This window comes from Mustela nivalis, assembly GCF_964662115.1.
Source record: "Mustela nivalis genome assembly, chromosome: 2".
NCBI lineage: Eukaryota > Metazoa > Chordata > Mammalia > Carnivora > Mustelidae > Mustela > Mustela nivalis.
The window spans coordinates 15663900-15683630 of NC_139021.1; the positions used below are offsets into that span (position 1 = coordinate 15663900).

The 19731-nt window shown below is 50.6% G+C and overlaps 1 protein-coding gene across 28 annotated transcripts in view; it reads left to right on the top strand.

The window, feature by feature from the left end:
* The window catches only part of MTSS1 (MTSS I-BAR domain containing 1), a 156690-nt gene that overhangs the window by 119404 nt on the left and 17555 nt on the right, over positions 1-19731 (top strand). For 18 of the 28 annotated variants that reach the window (XM_082721718.1, XM_082721700.1, XM_082721723.1 and 15 more), the window contains 3 exons: positions 3493-3577; positions 5561-5652; positions 7022-7096. In XM_082721718.1, the coding sequence (XP_082577844.1) occupies positions 3493-3577; positions 5561-5652; positions 7022-7096 (252 nt within the window). Of the gene's footprint in view, positions 1-3492; positions 3578-5560; positions 5653-7021; positions 7097-11124; positions 11137-11892; positions 11962-19731 lie in introns of all 28 variants that reach the window. The other 10 variants (XM_082721696.1, XM_082721719.1, XM_082721722.1 and 7 more) reach the window with 2 other exon arrangements.

The following is a 19731-nucleotide window of genomic DNA, read 5'->3' on the forward strand; positions in this document are numbered from 1 at the left end:
GAGAAGACCCTTGTATTTATTTTGAATATTCTATAGTGTGTACATGGAAGACACACAAAGATTTACGGATTGAACAAAGGACAGACCCAGGCCCTGGGCCTGCCGCCTGGTATGGGCTTGCGGGCCCGGCGATCCGCTCTCAGAATGGTAGATGGCGGCTCCTTCCTTCAGCACCAGTGCTGGGTGCGGGGAATCCAGAAACAAGTACGAGCTTGTCCTCACTCACAAGCTGCTGAGTGTCTCAGCCGTTTGATGCCATAAATATTCTCACTGTCAAATCGGATTCCTTCCAGATGTCTGCTCTGTCTTTGTAGCTAAAGCTGGTTTCCTCTGAAGCTTTTTCAAACTTGCTGATTTTTTTTTTTTTTTTTTTTGGTAAGTTTGAGCAAGGGTCAGGAAGAGCATAAGATGTTAAGCATATCCACAGATAGAGCTATTTTTAGGGTGCCCCATGTTGCTGCGATCAGCAGTAATTCCAGCAGAAAGATCCCGGGGTCCGTGGAAGGGGTCACCCGCCTGTCTCCTGCCTTGTGTCAGTTGGACAGAGATGCTGCTGTTTGGAAGTTGTCTTTGTGGTTTTGATTTCCTCCCCTCTCAGGCTTTCCTGTGCTGCGGGGGCCGGGCGGTGAGCACAGACGGCCCGTTTAGGAAGTGCTTGTTACTGTCCCGTGGGGTAGCGCTTCCTGGGAAGCCTCTGGCTTTCCTGGGGGTGACACGTGACCATTGGCCATCTATGGAAAATGTCTGGGAAGGTAACAGAAATAATGGAGCAGAGAAATGGGGTGAGGGAACTGACCTTGAGTGATCTTTTTCAACCCTGGAAGTCTCTCTTGAGGAAACTAAGGCAGGGGTTATCTGGGGAGCAGCTGCCCACCATTGTGATCTCGGTGGTAGCTTAGCAAGGACAGGAGCTCAGTCCTCTGGTATTAGCTCAACATTTCTAAGCTCCACTGCCGGAATTTGAGAGCCGGGCTTTAAAGGCCTAATGCCCCTCAGAGCGTGTCGGGAGGTACATTTAGCAGTATTCATTTAGGCTCCTGGCTCTGCCCCTGCCCTGCCTTCCTCTGTCTGTAGTCAGCGCCACATGCTGGAAATGCACAGGCCCTGGAGCTCAGCCCGGATCAGAACCCCACTTCCTAGCAGCATGACTTTGGACAAATTTGGACAAAATTCATATGTCACATGTCCAAAAAGACTTTGGACAAATTCCATAAGGCACCTTTCCTATCTAGGAAATGGGGATAATTGTCCCGGTAGAACCAGGAGTGTTTTGAGGATTGAGGGAGTTCGTGGGTGCACGGCACTTCTCCCTGGGCCTGGTGCAGCCTGAGCTCTATCCAGATGTCTCCCTTTGCCATGACCTTCACTGCCGCCAGCCTGCGGCGTAGATGACCGCCTGGCACTCCGGCGCTGGTCTGTGGTCTCTGCTTTATCTACCAGGGCCCCTAGAATGGGAGTCCCCTTCCAGTTTATACTGTTGTCAGCAGCATTTTGAGGACCGCCCTCCTGGGGAAGGATTTGCTGTGGTCCTTGGTTGTTTTCTCTGGTTAATTTTCCAGACCTAGAATTGCCACGTTGAAGAGGGGACTCGTGTTTAAAGGCTTTCCTGGGTGGACGCTGCTGGGTTCTCCTCCAGAAAAGGACTGGTTTACACTGCTTCCTGCAGTGCATGAGGGTGCCAACTTCCTTGCAGGGCCAAGTTATTAACTTTTAATCAAATGAAGGCCCAGGAAAAATAGGAGATATTTCCCTGGGGATAAAGTGTTCCTGGCTTTTACTCGTAAAGCAGCAGAAGCTTGGGAAAACCTCAAGGGAGCCCAGGAGGCCTACAGCGCGCGTGCAGACGGCGCCCTCTACTGGTATTCCCGGGTGGAGCATGGTGAGCCGCCGCAGATGGGGCTGCCCGGAGGTCTCTAACTCCCTCTAGTGGCTGCAGGTGCCAGGGGCTAAAGGACCACCATTTACCAAGACTCCTGGCTGAATTCTGCCCTGCTTCAGGGGACCGTTAGCTCTTGCTCAGTTTTCTTGCAATGGTACTTCATAGACTGGGATTTTTGCTCCCCAGGGAACACTTCATACTGTGTGGAGACATGTCTAGATGTTACAGATGGGGGGCCGGCTGCTGATTTGTGGAAGGTCAAGGCCAGGGATACTGCTAATTGTCCTACAATGCACAGGACCCCCCACTCCCTCCCCCAACAAAGAATCATCCAGCATCACATGTGACTGACATTACATGTCAGTCATATTCAGGCCAAGAAACTGTGTTTTAGAGGAACCAGGAGAGTTGTTCTAGAAGGCTTCTCTTTTCAGACTAAAACAGGATATAGAAATATTAATATTTAATACATATTACTTTCAACACTAATTTTTCTTTTTTGGGTTTTGGAAACCTGTTAGTTGTGCAGAATAAAATGGAAAATAGGAGGAACTGAAAAATAGCACATTGGTGTTTCTAGAACAGCAGGCAGAGGGGGAAATGCGAACCATAATAATGTCACTACCATGAATAAGGGGCGACATTTTTTCCTGTTAACTTGGTTTGGTTGAACCTACCGTCAGTGCCAGCAGCTTTCCCTTGAAGGCCTTGTTTGTGAAAAATAGTGCTTTGTTTGAGCCCCCCCCCCCCGCAAGCCCCGATTTCATGAGTCCTAGTATTTTCATAACATTTATAATGAGCTTTCTGGGGCTTGATGCTGGATTACCATCTGTGGTTGTAGTGTGCTCCCACGCCCAAGTGCTGACTCAGGCATTGTTTCTAGGAGGGGGAAGGAGGGGAACTTCACAAATAATCTTAAAGAGGGTCTGCAGGGAGGGAGTAGCGTGACAAGGATTTCGGGAAAATCAAACTGAATTAAAGCTTACTTTGACATTTGTTGTGTCCTCTGAGGACTTCTTTCACTAGCCGTACCCAAACCTTTAGAAAATACTCCTCTATTTCATTTTGCTTTGGCCTCACTTGTCTCTGAATGGCTTGGAGTCTAGACTATACATCTTAAAACAGCTAGAGTGGCCTTATTAGCGGTCCTAAATGACGCTAAGGGGATTATTTTGCCAGAAGTGGAAAGCAAAACAAAACCGAACGAAACAACAGCCTTTCCTTCAATATCAGATACTCTTGATCATCTTCCTTGAGAAATTATTTTTCACATTGCAGGTCCCAATCTGTTAGTGGGTCGTAAAATCGATTTCTGGGTCACAGTCGGCATTTAGAGAAAATCAGAGCGGAAAGTACTACCGGGCATTGTATAGACTCAAGGTGCCTTTTATTCTGCTGATTATAGACAAACGTGTCACTGTATGTATTTACACGTGTGTGTGTGTGTGTGCGCACACACACGCACGTATACACATGCCTGGCGAGAGGCAGTGGCTTGGGTTTTGCCTCGTGGTGAAATCCGGCTTCTTTTCAGATGATTTTGTTCTCTTCCCAGGATTCCAGTGATTCCCGCTTGCCTCTCGTGCTCAGCTCTGCCTGTGTTTCTTTTGCAGGTGGCACCAGGGAGATTGGCTCCGCCCTGACCAGGATGTGCATGAGACACAGGAGCATAGAAACCAAGCTCAGGCAGTTCTCCAGGTGAGGAGCGCATCTCGGTCCGGATTTCACCGGCTCTTGCTGGTTGCCAGGGAAGGGGCAGTGCCTCGCCCAAAGCAGCGTGTGTTTCCCCGCAGCGTTGAAATGCTCACAGCCCGTCCTGCAGCTCACTCACTGAGCAAGTATTCGTGGGCCGTCTGCCACGTGCCAGGCTCTGGTCTGGGTGCTGGGGAGGTAGTGGGTGACCAGATGACCTGGAGCCTGCCCGCTGGAGCCCACACCCCACTTTGTGCTCTTGTGGGTCTCTCCTGGCCCTCCGCTGGCGTGAGAGCAGGGCGTCTATTCTCTGCAGAAGCTTCTGGAAGGGGAACCTCGGGGCTGGGGAGCAGGCACGTGCTGCTCCTCCATTTCCTGTGGGCCTCCTCTCCACCCTCCACGTGCCCGCCTCTTGTCTGTCTTACCAGCATCCAGAATGGGCAGAACTGGCAGTTCTGGTTGCCCACGGGGACTTGGAGTCACCAGTGTTTTGGTGAGGGAGGCCTTTTTCCAAGCAGATCAAACCATTCTGCTTGATGGATCATGAGTTGTGCGAAGCGTTGCCAACGTGAGAGGCCTCTGCCCCTCCTGGCCGGGCCACCGAGGGAGGTGGCAGAACGTGGCGGGAAGTGGCTGGACTTGGAGACAGATAGGCCTGGGTTTGAATCCCGGGCGGGCCACATAGGCGTTGGCCTCTTGGTTGGAATCTCAGCTTCTATAACATGGGGTGCTTGTGAACATTCATGGAGCGCCCACACATTTCCAGCACAAGGTGCCCGGGTAGCAGGTGAGGACTCTGCCGCCTTCCCTCCCGCTCGCTTCCGGGCCCTGCGGCGCCTCCGGTCCCGCTCGCCAGCGGGTTTATTTGCAGGCCAGTCTTGAGGTTCCCCAGCCCGTCTGAGGGATGAGGACACAGCGGTTCAGCGGGCGGTGTTTATGGAGCACCTGCTGTGTGCCACGCTCTGTCTTAAGGCGTGTGGGCGGTGGCAGTGAGTAGGACCGTGCCCTGTCCTCACGGGGCTTACACTCCAGACACCGCGACCCCTCTCACCATGTCAGGTGGTGGGAAGTGCCACGAGGTGAAATCTGTGGGTAGGAGAGAGGCAGCCGCTGTTCCACGCCGGGTAGTTGGGGGGTGAGCCTGTGTGGAAGGACGATTTGAACAGAGACCTGGAAGAAAGAAGCCAGTGTGCCGTGTTGATGGCTGGCGGGTGCATGGGGTGGGGGAGACCCTGATGAGGAAAGGAAGGAGTTGTACCAAGAACCTGAAGATTTTTAGGAGGCCCACGATCAAAAAGTAGTCGGAGAACACCTTTGCAGTAATTCTCACCAGAGCAATTCGAGCGATTTGTGGGCACTTCCTGCGACATCTCCGTGATCTAGGAATGTATCCGTTTCCTTCCTGGGGGAGGGGTCATCCCTCACACGGTTCCTCTGGGTGGGGAGCCACCTGGGGACAATGCACAGAATGACGGGACGTACCTGGGGATGCCTTTGCCGCTCTGATACAGAAGCTGGCCCTTCAGCTTTTCCTCCCCGAGGCTGGCCACACTTGGTCTACACTCATGACTTCTCATCCTAAAAGCACATCAGAGTCACGTGGGTTTCTTTAAAAAATATAATATGTATTAATACTGGGGTCCCGCCCTCCAGGTTTCTGTCAGGCGGGAGGTCTGGGGTGCAGCTCGAGGGGTGACCCCCTGGCCTGCAACCACGCTTGTGAGCACGAGAGTGAGAGTATGAGGCAGGGAAGTGGGAAGAGGGCTCGCCCCATCCAGGCGTGGCGACGGCCTCCTGCCAGTCCCTGGAGAACGTTCTGAGAATAAGGTTGTTACGAAATGGTGGGATTTGGACGTGAACTTGGGCTTAGATACTGCCTTGTCTGGCACCCGGTTGTCACAATTTACATAGTTTTGACAACCGAGTATGAGTCTTCACCACGAATGTATCTGTTTAATTTCTCCTTTTCTTTCTTTTTTTGGGAAAAAGTGCTTTGATTGATTGTCTGATAAACCCACTTCAAGAGCAAATGGAAGAATGGAAGAAAGTGGCCAACCAGCTGGATAAAGACCATGCGAAAGGTACGGGGCGCAGATTGCTGCCCAGCAGCGCGTGCTCCCCGTGGTGTGGCCGGCCGCCGCCTTGGGCCCCTGCTGGCGTCCCCTGTCAGGGCCCCCTCTGGTCCCCCTTCTCCCATTTCAGCGCTGGAGGATAAGAGCCCCTGAAACCTCCCTCAGCGGCTGGTGGCCCAGGCTCTCAGAGGTGTAAGTTGCAATCAGTAAATGAGACCTGGACAGTGATGGCAGGCGTCGATGCCAAAGTCTCGCACGTAAGGCATTGGGGCACATTTCGACAGCCAGCCTCTCAAGGGAGGAGCTAACCTGGATGTCCTGCCCGGGACCCCCACCCTCTCTGAATGTGCTTCAACGCAGGCGACTCTGCACTGCATGTGCCAGGCCCTGGGGGCAGAGGGGTCCTGACAGATGCCTCCCCAGTTGGTCTTCCTGGGCCCAGAGGCTGGGGTGCTGGCAGCGGGGAAGGGCAGGAGACGTCCTGCGACCTGCACTGCGTGCTGGGGAGGGAAGGCATAGGGGAGACTGGAGGCGGGAGGAAGCCAGAAGGAAGGGCTGGTGCCAGCAGGTCCCCAGAGCCCTTGTGGCGAGGGCCCGGGAGTGGCGGCAGTGGGGAGCGAGGCTCGGGGGAGCGAGGCGTCCAGGGAGGCTGCGAAGGAACTGGCCGAGGGGGCAGTTACTTGAATAGGAGGGCAGCAAAGGAGGAGAGGTCAGGGCGTCATTTCAGGTGTCCGCGTCTGGGTGAGGGCGGCACCCACGGAGGTGGACGTCCAGGAGCAGGGGTAGACTGGTGGAGGAGGAGGAAGTCATCGTTTGGGGGGACGTGTCTGTATGGGGGTCGCCCCTGCTCGGGGTCTAGTGCCTGCCTTGGCGCCAGTGCGAGAGTAAGGCTAAGGCACCCGGGCCTGTCCCAGTTTGCCCCCACGCCATCCGATCTCTCATGCTGGGGTCTTGGGGGCTCCTGCTGAATTGCAACATCTGGCCAGCGTCTTGCCACATGGGTTCTTTTTTGAGCAAAACACTGCGAAGTTGGGCCTTCGGGAAAGCAAATCCTATTTTCCAATTTCCTGTTTTGTGAGCCGAGAAATTGTGGATTTTTCACTTTTAGTAAAATATCCCCCGAATGACGTCTTCCTTCACAGCTGATATGAGCGAATGCTATCAGGAAAAGACCGAGGCGCATTCTGTGGTTTTTCATGTTAATAACGCCTGTGCCGTAAAATGGCAGCCTGAGATTGTTATCATACGGTGGTTCTAGATAAAGCTCTGTATTGCGGATCATCGTTTCCGCTTTCTCTGATGAAAGTAATGGTTCCTCCTTAGAATGTTTTTCATTGAGCAAAGTGGTAAAATGACTCAATATTCTGCTTTTTCTTAGAATATAAAAAAGCTCGCCAAGAGATAAAAAAGAAATCCTCAGATACGCTGAAACTGCAGAAGAAAGCAAAAAAAGGTAACTCTACACATTCTGCCATTAATAGCGTTACTTTGGGGAAACAAGCACGTGCTTGGTTTTGACTTTGAAGCAGAAAGCGTTCGATTCAGACCTCGTTGCATATGATGGCCCTGGGGAGCAGGAGCGCGTAGAATCCATCTGAATTAAAGTTCTCAAGTGCAGAATATCTATTAATTTGAGGCCCTTACAAAGTTGTACTTGACTTGTTCCCTCCCCCCACCTTTGTCTCCAAAATTTGACAGTTTCCATGCCTATTGTGTGTTGTAATGAAACCTATAAATTTCTTGGAAGCCTTGGGATCATGCATAAAAGCCTTCATGCAAATATCCTACTAGAGTAATTATTACAGAAATTATGTCCTTTTCTCCTCCATCTTTCACAGCCTATAATCTCTGAAACCCTTTATTAAGCCTTGTGTGAGGATGTAGAAATGGCTGCAGTGGGAGCCTGTGTGGTGCAGAGAGAGTTTCATGGTGTTCGTGAGTGTGGGGGCCTCCCTAGGGAAACCAGACTGGGGCAGCATGGCCCTCTGCCCACCTCCCTGCCTGCTGTCACCCACACACAGGCCCCCTGTCAGACCTGTGACCCAGCTCTGCTCTTCCAGCGTGGACTGGGAATGTGCAGAGAAAAATCTAGCTACATACACTTTGTAGGCATTTGTGACCTTTTCCTAAGACCTAAAAATCTAGGGTCTTAAACTTGAGAAGGTGACAGTCTTTCCAGACTATTCTTGATGCCTGCTTTTTGAATTTGTAGTGTCACAACTGATAAAGTGTTTTTGTTTTTCCCATGAGGCTCTTCTGTGTTTGGTGTATGCTTGGGACAATTTTTAGGGAAACGTCCCCCAAATCAAATTTCCTCCTTTCCTAAATGGTCAGTTCGCATTTGGAATGAGAGGAAAATACATTCAGAGAGCTGGAGTGGTTTGGTGGAAGTGAGGCAAGGACTAGACAAATTTTTTTAAGCTTTGACATTTCTCAAAAATGTCTTCCCAGTTCTGGTGAAAACCGCAAAGCCATTTATGATAAGGGCAGGAGAATTTTCACCCATAACCCGGTTTTCTGTCAGCATTGGCTTCACTTGTTTGTTTTGGATGTGTTTTCTTGGTCTTGGTGCCTTTTGAACATGTGCTCTATCTTCCTGGTGCACTTGGGAGCTAGCATTGGACAAGTAACAGGGTTTGAGGCCTGGAACATTTCAGTGAGTCTAGAGGTAAATGCTTATAAATAAAACAGCCACCACTTGCATCGAATCTGGCGTCCCATGGAAGAGCTGGCTGGTAAAAATTCGGGACTGACTTTCATGTCGTTGACAGCTTGGCAGCTTTGAGATGAAAGGGATTTAGAAGGAAGGCCCAGGGAAGACACAGGTTGGGAAAGGTTTGGAAGTTTGGTAAAAAGGATGAGGGAAGAAAAAGTAGCTGTTTTCCCTTAGCTTTTCCAGAGTTCTCTTTCCAGAGGCCTTAAGTTCTTGGCTGCAGTGATAATCCTTTTATCTGAATTCTGCATGGAGGCGGAGGCAGAAACAGCGCACGTCTGTCACTCAAGGTCCCTGGCATTGTCCAGTTAGCACAATTTGGGCCTACAGGGCAAGCTTGATGGGTTCATTGCAGTTCAGCACAAAAGGAAGTTTCTGGCAATTAGACTTGACCAAGCACTGGGTCAAACTGCTTAGAATAATGAGTTCCCCATCAAGGCATCTGACGGAAAGCTTCGGGACATCGAGGGTGCTGGACTGTGTAACATGTAGAGAAACTTCTGGTCCCAGGATTGGCAGTAGAATTGGCATTTGGTTGTGAAGCTTTGTGGGGCACTTGCGCCTGAAGGCGGAGAATGGAAGCTGTGACCAGGGGTTTCTGGAAGCATTCTCTGAGCCCTAGCACATAGCTCGTGGTCTCAGGCACCACGTCCTCCTAGACAAGGTAGCCATGGTGGTATAGTTATATACACGCACCAAGTTAGATCAGTTGCTTGTAATGTTCCAGATGATTTTCTCTTTACTCCAGAGTATCACCAGAAAACAGTTTTCTTTCTTTCAAATACAAAAATACTTTTTTCTAAGATATATAAACACATTTTTTTTGACTGAGTGCTCACATTTGTGTATTTCTGGGGTGAATGGAACCTTCTAGAAGGTACCAGAGTCCTCATTCTGATTATAATGTAGTGCTCTCCTAGAAGAGAGGTAGCCTGAGCATGGAGCAGGAATGTGACAAGTTTCGGGCCAGCAGAAATCTGTTACTTGAGGCGTCCAGTAATTTGGGGTCTGGTTACTTGAAGTTTCCCTTTCCACTAGAACTGCTCTCGGGACATCTGCCTCACCTTCCACAGGTGGTGGCTTCCTGGATTTCTCAGCTTATCAGGCGTTGGTAGTTTCTTCTGAGATCTACACGATGTGTTACAATACTTCAGGTCCTTTCAATATTTTTCAGATACTTGCTTCAGTACTTTTTTTTGTCCTGATGGAACAGAGTCTGATAACCACTTAATCACCTCACCTTTAATGTGTTTTCAGGAGATCACCAAGCAGCTTTCTACTGTGCCTTTTTAAAAAACTGTGATCTTTGATCTAAGAGCTCTTCTGACTCTCCTTTTCAAAATTTCAAATGCCTTTGTGCACTTAAGCATGGTGATAGCGCTGCCCTTGACGTAGGCAGGATGTCCTTTTTGTGTGTGGCTCATTTAATTTTCACTCTGCAGATAATCACCTTTTGTCACATGTTTTATTGGGCGCTTACCCCCCTCTTTATTACGAGAGAGTGGTAATTTATAATCTAAAGGTATTTGAATATTACCATCAAAAAAAAAATTCAGACTTTTTTGGGGGATTTGATTAGGCTTTATCTCAAAACCATTTCAGAACGACTTGGCATCTGCTCCAGCTGTGAGCGGGTGTAGCTATTTTAGTGGGAGGCAGGCTTACCCAGCACCTGCCAGGAGTAAACACGAGGCAGATGCTGGGGGCTGCAGAGCCAGTAGCCACCCTCGGAGACGTTCCAGTCTGATGCCCAGGACTAGGGACCCAGGGCAGAGCTGGCCTGATTGACGGGCGATGGGGAGAAGACTGAGGCCACAGGAAGGTAGGGTGTGGCGTGGAGCAGACCCAACAGTCCGAGCTCTAGAAGGCATCCGATGAGTTCTAGGCAAGCCCTGCAGCTTGATGTCAGCTCTGGTCGCTGGGCTGGCCGAGACTTCACGGGGAATGAGCATGGGTGGATTGTGGGAAACATGTACTGTTCTTGGCTTGTTTTGCTGTCTTACTGTACAGTCAGCAGCCTCACTTCTCCTTCAACCCCCAGATCACTATTAATTTAAATTAATCATGTCAAGTAAAATAAAAATTAATCATGGTCAAGCATTTCTGTTTCCATCTGTAACTACTGGAAGCTTCTCAGGACTTTCTCTGAGGCTGCTGAAACTGGGGTCTTTTACTGTATTAACCCTGGAGCCCGACACTTCACTCGTTCAATCTATCATTTTTGACCAGATAGTAAAGTATATTTATGGTAAAGACTATAAACCCAATAAAGAAACTCACAGAGGTGTAGATGAACATGTTATTTGCCCTTCTACTAGAATTTTAACTTTATTATTATTTTTTGATTTTTCACCCTGGTTTAAATTTTGTTTCCTGGGTTTCCCTAATTACTTTTTAAGTTATAGTAAATTATACTTGAAAGATTTTCTTGGTGAAGCATCTTAATTGGCTTCAGAGGGGACTATAGGCTGCATCTCTCTTCTTAGAAACTGTGTCGTGATCTCTAGGGTGTGATGCTCGCTAACAAGGAAGGTTTCTGTTTAGAGGAGAAAGAAAAGTTTTAGCAATCAGGGAAGGGACCGTGGCTGTGCAGCTCTCGGTGGAGGTGGGTTTCATTGCCCTGGTAGAAAATCCGGTGGCAAGCCAAGGACTGTTTAACCCATGAAAGGAAGGTAAGACTGCTGCTCGAATCCCAGTTTGACTTTATTATTTTCCTTTTTGTGTCAATTGTGTATCCTGCACTTTCTCACCGTGTGCCCCCCCGCCAGTGGACGCTCTCGGTAAGTCTCCCGTCCTGACTCTCTGGTGGCTGGTCACGATGTGGTCCTTGCTGTGGGCTTTCCGTGGTTGTCCAGACCTACACTAATTGCCCAAGTTTTCCTGCCAGCTCGGAACAATCAGTTGTACCTACTTAATTTTCCCTAACTTTAAAAAAATCGTGTGTGTATGTGTGTGTTTTAATCATTTTCTTTCTTCGGTGTTTGGCTTTTTCATGGGTTAGCCCAACATGCAGAGGGCCTTTGCATCATCATAACTCAGTATTAGACTCATGGAAAGAAGAAATACAGAGTGATTTGCACAGGAAATAAATCTATTTATACATGCATATATATCTGAGTATATATGTATGTGTGTGTTTATATCACAAAATGTGTAGAACTGCACTCAATAAACCCTAAAAATAATCCCCAAATCAGATTTGGTTGTATTAAACTAGCAAAATTTCTTTAACTCTGTCTCCCCAGGACCATCTAGTTCTTTTCAAAGTGAATAATTCGTGGTCTTTAAAAAAAATTGGAGTATTTCTTATTTCAGCGGAGTTTGTGAAATGTTTCATTTCAAAGGTATCAGATCTCTAAATTCAGTAATACCAGTGATTCTTCTTGATTGAATGTTGAACTTCATTCTCTGGGTGATTTGCTTTTGGAGTCTTGTGGCGATCCCTCTGTCTTGGAAAGGTCTGTCTGAGGTGTCTGTGTGATTTTTCTTGCCTTGAGTGTTCCTGAGTGTCCTCTGAGAACATTTTTACCCAACAGCTCCACAGAGGTTTGAATTGGAATCTGTCCTCTCCAACAAACCCAAAAGGCCCAGATCTCCTATAACAGGTGGGGCACCGAGAGGGTCCACTGTCGCTTCACTCAGGGCCCGGCCCTGCGTCTGCTTCCCCTCATGGTGACATTGGCCTAGTTGTTCCCCAGCTTTATAAGTGATGATCTTCTCCAGCCCTCAATGTTGTGATTGTGAAACACTTTGCACAATATTTAGTGAACTTTGGGAGGAAGGTAAGACAGCCACTTTTTGGGCATATTACTATGATAAAATTTATATAACCTAAAATTCGCCATTTTAAAGTGTACATTTCTGTGGCTTATAGGACATTTACAGTGTTGTGTGGCCATCGCCACTGTCGGATTCCAGAACATTTGCACCACCCTGAAAAGATGCCCCCTGCCTTTTGATCAGCCACTCCCTGTTCTCTCTGCTCCCAGCCCTGGACTCCCACTCATCTGCTTTCTTTCCCTATGGGTTTGCCTCTTCCAGATGTTTCATATAAAAAGAACTGCACAATAGGTGTCCACTCGATAATACAGAGTTTTATTGGAACCTTCGCTAAAAGCCTGGCATGAGTCCATCTGTGGAGTAAACTGGGTATTTTACTCACGTTGAATGATGGGCAGTAGGGTTGGGGATGAGGAAAGAAACCATACAGCCCTTCGGCTCTGTAACATAGGCTCTGCTCATCTCAGGAGAAGTCTCCACAGTTCCTTCCGTTTCTTTCTCTTGCTGGGTCTGTAAGGCTCAGCCACAGTGACACATAATCATAGCAGTGAACTTAGGTGTAAAGACATAAGCCCTCTTCATTTTTTTTTTCTTTTTATGAGTTTTAAATCATCTTGGAACCTGGACATCTATATTTTAATACAGTTTTGCACCAGTTAAAATGTCCTTGTTCAATGAGAGAAAAAAAATATATAAACGAAACTCTCCTTTGGTGTAGTTACAAGTATCTACCTTGAACCCTGGGTTCCTGCATGAGCTCGGCTGGGAGCCTCCATGAGGGAAGGGATTTACAACTCAAAATGTGTTCTGCTGGGGATATGCCCCCACCCTGAGAAACTGCGATTCTGGTGGACGTAAACCAGTTAGTTGAATCTGGCGCGCTCTGTGCTGTCAGGACGATGAGCAAAAGCTCTGGCGGTGGGCGACGAAGGATCTCAGCTCAGCTTGGGAGGTCGGGAGGCGAAAGTGAGGAACAGGAAAGGGGTCCGCTGGGGGAAAATAGGGTTGGGGGTGTTCAAGGTAGAGGGGACAGTGTGCTCCGACACGTGGCTGTCACCATTTAGACAGGAGCACCGGAACCTTGGTCAAAGGTGACCGTGTCCTGAGGGGGCACCCTGAGGACACATGTGCCTGCTACCCTGAGTCAGCCTTTCCGGAGGCTTCCAGTCTCGCCACAGGTGGACTGGACCCGCGTGAGAGCCACCGGGATTTCCCCCCACCCTTGTTCTGCTTCAGCTCCCTGGCTAGCCCAGCCTGCCTCCGGATGGCTCCATGGCTGGGCCTTGTTTCCGCGCAGACCCCAGACTGGACTAAACTTCCCCGCCATCATCTCCCCGTCCCCAGAGCCCGTGCAGTGCCGGGTGTCTTCCACCGGGAGCGTGGTCTGTGCGTCCCACGGCCCCGTCCGGGGTGTGCGCACGTCCCCAACGGGTTCCTTCTGCACTTGCAAACCTGGCAGCAACCGCTCTCAGAATGCCCCTGAGACCCGCAGCCAGGGCGGGCCGGTCTCTCTGCCTCTGTGGTAAAAACTGGATGGGTCTGGGTCTCTTCCAGACACCCCCACCTTTGGTTCTGGAAGAGGGATAGTGCCAGGAGCCCTCGTCCCCAGACGGAGTCCCCCCCTAAACATCTGCAGTCTGAGCTGTTGGCGGGTCGCCTGGTGTTCTTGCCCAGCCCAGGACGGAAGACCTCTCTGCTCTGTTCCTGCTGCCGAGCACGAGAGGCAGCCGGCCTCTCAGAAGCTGGCGGGGCTCGGCAAGGGACCCCCGCACACCTGTCCACCACCCGTGTCCTGGGTGTGCCTCTGACAGTCGTCAGGAATCGCCCTCTCCTCAGGACCGGGCTGCTGGGGTGAGGATGGAGCCGAGAAGGGGCCCCCGGGTTGCTTCTGGCTGTCCGGGTTCCAAGACCCGGCCCTGGAAGTCGCTGACTGCTCTCTGCGGTCACCACCTCGCTGACATGTCTCTGCCGTCCACACAGCAACAACCCAGCCACTGTCCTTCCTAAATACTGCTGTACGTGGTGAGAGGCTGGGCCGTGGTCCCGCTGCTTCCCCCCACCAGCGCCCGCACCAGTGCAGACAGTGAAAGTGTACTTTGGGCCCGACCGGATGCTACTTTCTGCGGGAACGGAAGCTGGAACGGTTCCTTCCGAAGCTGGGGGACTGGTGATGGCTTCAGCCTTCGGAGAGGTTTGGCCACGTGCAGCCTGGGGACGCGTCTGGGGATTTGGATCCGACTGTAACCAAATGGGGAAGGCTGTTGAGTCGCGGCTTTGTTCCAGGCTTGGGGACTGCATTCCGGGAGCACACTCATTTAATTATGCAGGAGACAACCGACAGGGTACAAGTCTTACTTAATGGGAAAACTTGTGCAACCGGGACAGGGAAGGACTTTGTAATCATGAGTCAGCACTAGGGAGCCGTGGCCTGATGGGTGTTCTGGCCCTTGGAGGCACCGGGGAGAGCAGCCGGTGGGTGACACAGCCAGACCTCGGAGGCGAAGCCCAGGGCTAGGGGGCTGATGGCGAAAAGCATAGCCTGGGGACAGTCTGACGCCTTCCACCTTGATGGAAGCAGGGTTGGTGAATATAACTTTATCCCCCTGGTGTGGCACTCAGGAAGGCTGTCCCTGCCTGAAATCAGTGGAGACATTGGAATTTAATGCGGAGAAATTTCTGCAAAGGGCTGTTGCTTGGAGAAGGAAGCAGGTGCTCCTCAGAGCCGGCCGGTGGCGGGGGGTGGGGGGGGGATTCAGTGGCTGTATTTCACAGCTGAGAAGTGTAGGTAAAAACAGGCCAAGCAGACCACCCTCCACCCCCTGGAGGCCCAGAACTGTGAACCCCCTTCCTTTGCAGAGCTGATCTCTGGGAGAACCTCACCCCCACACAGCTCACCAGGGGCCTCGCCTGGGACCCTGGTTGCAGCTGGCTGGCCCCAGGAGCTGAAATGCTGGACTGTCCCTTGCCCAGTGCAGCTGTGGCCATGAGCTGGAGCACCTGGCTTCCCTGTGGCTACTCAGGAGCCAAGGGAGAGCTATTTCCTCCCTTGGCGTGGAGGGGATGCAATAGGAGCCCAGAAGAAAGGCCAGGAGTTGAAAGAACAGCTTGTTTGCAGTACTGATTTCTTACCCAGTGTGCTTTGCACCCCCTGGTGGTTGGGGGTGGGTGGCAGGTCTGGCTTGCTGGAGTGCAAGCCGTCCTTGGTTCTCATGGGGCTAACTGTAGCCCATCTGGTGCAATTTCTCTCATTCATAAACATCCTCCGGGAAGTCTGCTGATGAGCCCCATGCAGCCAGCCATCGAGGGAGAGAGCTGTGAGTGCCTCCCCTGCCGGGCCCCCGTGGGCTGCTAAGGAAGCAAAAGTGGCCTCTGCCCCCAAGCTGTCCCCAGGGTGGCAAAGGCGTTTATGTTTGAACCTCGTCTGACGCCAACCACTGAACGTGGTTCTGACACTGCCTATCCAGGTTCGCACAGAGGCTAAGACCTCAGTCCCACCAAACCGCCCCCACCTCAGTCACTAGCCACAAGTGGTGGTCCCCAGGCTACCCACACTTTGGCCTGGTCAACCTCAAAGTTGGCGTTTCCTATGGACTCCCCTCAGGTTTGCTAAATCCTTAAAAAGACTCTCAGAACTCAGGAAAGCCCTGTGCTTGGGATTGCTGGTTTGTTCTCAAGGGTACAGACGAACACCCCGGTGAAGAGAGGCACAGGGTGGGGAGGTCGGGGTATGCGCAGAGTGGCCGTGCCTCCCTGAGCATACCCCGCCCCCCAACATTCATCGGCGTCCCCAGCAGGAGTTTCTCTGGAAAGTGGCTGTCCCTGGTTTTACCCCGGCCTTATTACGGTGGCGCTATTGGTTAGGCATTGGCCATTGGTGGTTGAAAGCCTACTCCCTCTCCCCTTCCCGGAGGTCAGGGGCGCAGGCTGAAAGGCTTGGGCTTGTGGCTGCTTCTCCTGGCCAGCATCTTCCATCCTGTGGCTACCTATCTAGTCCCCTTTCCCTCCTGATGCCTCGTTAGCACGACAGAGACACTGCTGGCATTCTGGAAACTCAAAGGCTTTGGGGAAGTTCTGGGCTGGGAATTGGGGCAAAGTCCACATGTAGGTGTATTTGTGTTCTGTTCCAAGACAACACACTAATGTCTTACGACAGCGATGACGTGGCCACCTCAGTGCGGTTCATTGTGAAGAAAATGTTTGTGCTTACGGAGCAGGCAGCGGCTGGATTTTCGGTGGGGGGGGGGGGGGCTGGAAGTTTCCAGGAGGGGGCAGCACTCAAGCGGACTCGTGGACGTTGAATCGAGGGTGTTTATAGAGAAAGGGGCAGGCGGGAGGAGAGGTGTGAATGTTCAGGGAGCAGAATGCGTGACATCCACACGGCTGGAAGCTGGAGGGGGGTTTCGTCGCTGTCTGATTCAGTTAATATTGAGTTGTCCCTGCTGGGCGTCCTTTCGGGGGCCAGATGCTAGATGTTCTCCCCGTGCGGACGAAAGAGGGAAGCACGTGCTGTGTACGAGCCCTTCCGTGGATGGGAGGGGGCTTGCGTCTGTTCTCAGGAGCAGGACTAGGCACAGGTGAGCTGCTGACCTGTCACAGCCTTTTTACCACGTTAAAGACGTGACTTTCAGGATCGGGAAGCCCTTGTAGGCTCCTTGGCTTCTAGAAAATTCTTCTGTGCCCATGTGCATTTGGATTAGGTAGTACCCCCCGCTGGATGCCCACGAACAGGTGGCTGTTGCTATCCAGGCAGGGGTGACCCGGGCCAGGGCTCGGGGGACTGGCCACAGGGATGGAGAGAGGTAGGAGGGGTTCAGGAGCTTTTTAGGGGAAATGTGAGAAAAAGGACTTGAAGGGGAGGCAAAGTTCAGGCAAGCAGGTGACCGATGGGAGGGTGTGGCTTTGCGGAGGAGGAATCCTGTCAAAGACACGAGGGCTCTGAGGCACCACGGGTGCTGAGCCACAGCCAGTGGGCAGAGGACATTTCCTGATTGTCCCTTGAGCTGTTGTTGCTTTGATTAAACAACCGATTAGTCAGGGACTAGTGAATCCTGATGATGAAATTCCTGTCTTTCCTTTTTTAAAAATTTCTTGAATTATTATTTTTTTGAAATTGTGTTATGTTAGTCACCATAAAAGACATCGTTAGTTTTTGATGTAGCGTTCCAAGATTCATTGTTTGCTTGTAACACCCAATGCGTCCCCCCACGCCCTTCTTCTTTAAAACCCTCAGTTTGTTTCTCAGAGTCCACAGTCTTTCATGGTTCGACTCCCTCTCCGATTTCTCCCAATTCACTTTTCCTTTCCTTCTCCCATTGTCCTCCATGTTATTCCTTACGCTCCACAAGTAAGTGAAGCCATATGATAATAGACTTGCTCTGCCTGACTTATTTCACTCTGCCTGACTTATTTCTCCGCCAGTCCCATCCATGTTGCTACAAAAATTGGATATTTATCCTTTCTGACAGAGACCTAATACTCCATAGTATATATGGACCACATCTTCTTTATCCGTTTGTCTGTTGAAGGGCATTTTTGCTCCTTCCACAGTTTGGCTATCATGGACATTGCTACTATGAACCTTGGGTACTTTTTCTTTTCTTTTCACTGTATCTCTTTTCACTATATCTCTATATTTGGGGTAAATATCCAGTAGTGCAATTGCAGGGTCATAGGGTAGCTCTTTTTTTAATTTCTTAAGGAATCTCCACACTGTTTTCCAAAGTGGCTGCACCAACTTGCATTCCCACCACCAGTGTAAGAGGGTTCCCCTTTCTCCACATCCCCTCCAACACATGTTGTTTCCTGTATTGTCAATTTTGGCCGTTCTGACCGGTGTAAGGTAGTATCTCAATGTGGTTTCAATTTGAATTTCCCCGATGGCTAATGATGATCAACATTTTTTCATGTGTCTGCTAGCCATTTGCATGTCTTCATTCGGAAGACATGAACACCCTCCTGCCTTTCATGAATGGATGATGGGATCTTATGCACCCGGGGGGGCTGACCGTAGCGGAGGTGACCTGAGAGGATGGAGTCCAGTCTAGCGGGGCTGGAGCGGCCAGCTGCGTGGGGCGCGTTGGCTCGGGCTCCCTAAACATCGCCGTGGAAGCCCCGTGATGCGGCTTCTGTATCTTGACTCTGCACCATATGGCTCTGGATTGTATCTTAAAACCAGTGCATCCAACTAGGACATGGAATAATTTCTTCCACAGTTTTTTTTTTTTTTAATAAATATAATTATATGTTGTATCAGTGAATTTAAGAAATACACATTGTGTTTTTAGGTTATGATATGTCCTGAATGGAAGTGTACTCACTGGGCCTATAATTACAGCCATCTTTACAGATTACACTTATTTTAGAATACCACAATTTGGAAGCCCTTTAATTATAATGCAAATTTAAGATAACGTTGCTGTAATTAGAGAATAATTGAAATTTATATTTACCAGATTAGATGACACTTGGATCTCGTCACTTTGCTGTCCTATGGAGGTATATGTTTAAAAGTCAACATTAAGTAATTGCAGGTAGAAATGCGCCTTATACCCTGTGAAAGGAAGGCAAGATTCACTCTTCCCTAATTTCTTGTAATTATAGGCTGATACGAAGGGAAATGGTCAGTGGGCTTGGTCAAGCACTGTGGGTTTTAATCTATCTTCCCGGCTCCTGTCCACCCTTGTCTGCCGCATTTGAGAACATTCTGATGCCCAGGGCCCTCCGTGTGGAGTTAGAACATCATAGAAGAGATGGAGAGATTTAAAGAGGCCTCAGACCAGCCCCAAACCCCGGGGCCTCCCCCACGCAGGGCCGGAGAGGGGCCCGGCGGCCTTGTAGGCTGCAGCATAGCAGAGAATGTTGACAAAGTGTCCTGGAGCTTGACGACCAGAGACTTGGGCTGGGTTCACCTTCAGCGTCTGTGGATTCGGCTGCACAAACCAGCAATTTAAGAGGGGAAGAGAAAGCCCCCAGTTTTCCTAGGGCCGATGACAGCCCGGCCTTCCCTCCTAGAGCAGGTGCCTGTGGATAGTGGGTGTCCTCGGTAGGGAGCACCTGTCCCCTCCCTGGCCAGTCCTCCCAGTGAGAAGGGGTGCACGTACGCTCTCCCAGGTCTCTTGTCCGTTGCAGATGCATGAAACCTGGGGTCCGGGGCCAGGTTCACATGTGGGGATGGCGCCCCGCATCCTTGGGGAGGCCCGATGGGGGCCCTGGAGGAGGTGCTAGGATTATCCTGAGGAGTAGGCAGGGACGGATTGGAGGAATGGGTGGGCGGTCAGCTTGGACGTAGGCAGACTCTCCCGCCTGGGGTTGTTGGATTAGTTCCCACGTGGAATTCGTTCCTGCCCGTGGTTGTGGCCGTTGTGCATTTGTGCGGCCTTGCCTTGCGGGAGCTGCGTGGGCTGTGTTCACTGTGCTTTACCGACCAGCCCAGGCTTTTTCAGGGGTGACCTTTGACTTTGTACATACTATGTACAGTTTTCCCACTGCTCGCACACCTACAACTTCATCCCTGCCCAGGAAGTGACTTCCCCTTAATAAAATCCAAAGACCTTTTCTGTTGACATGTTCTTGAAGCCTGGCCGCTCCCAAATTAA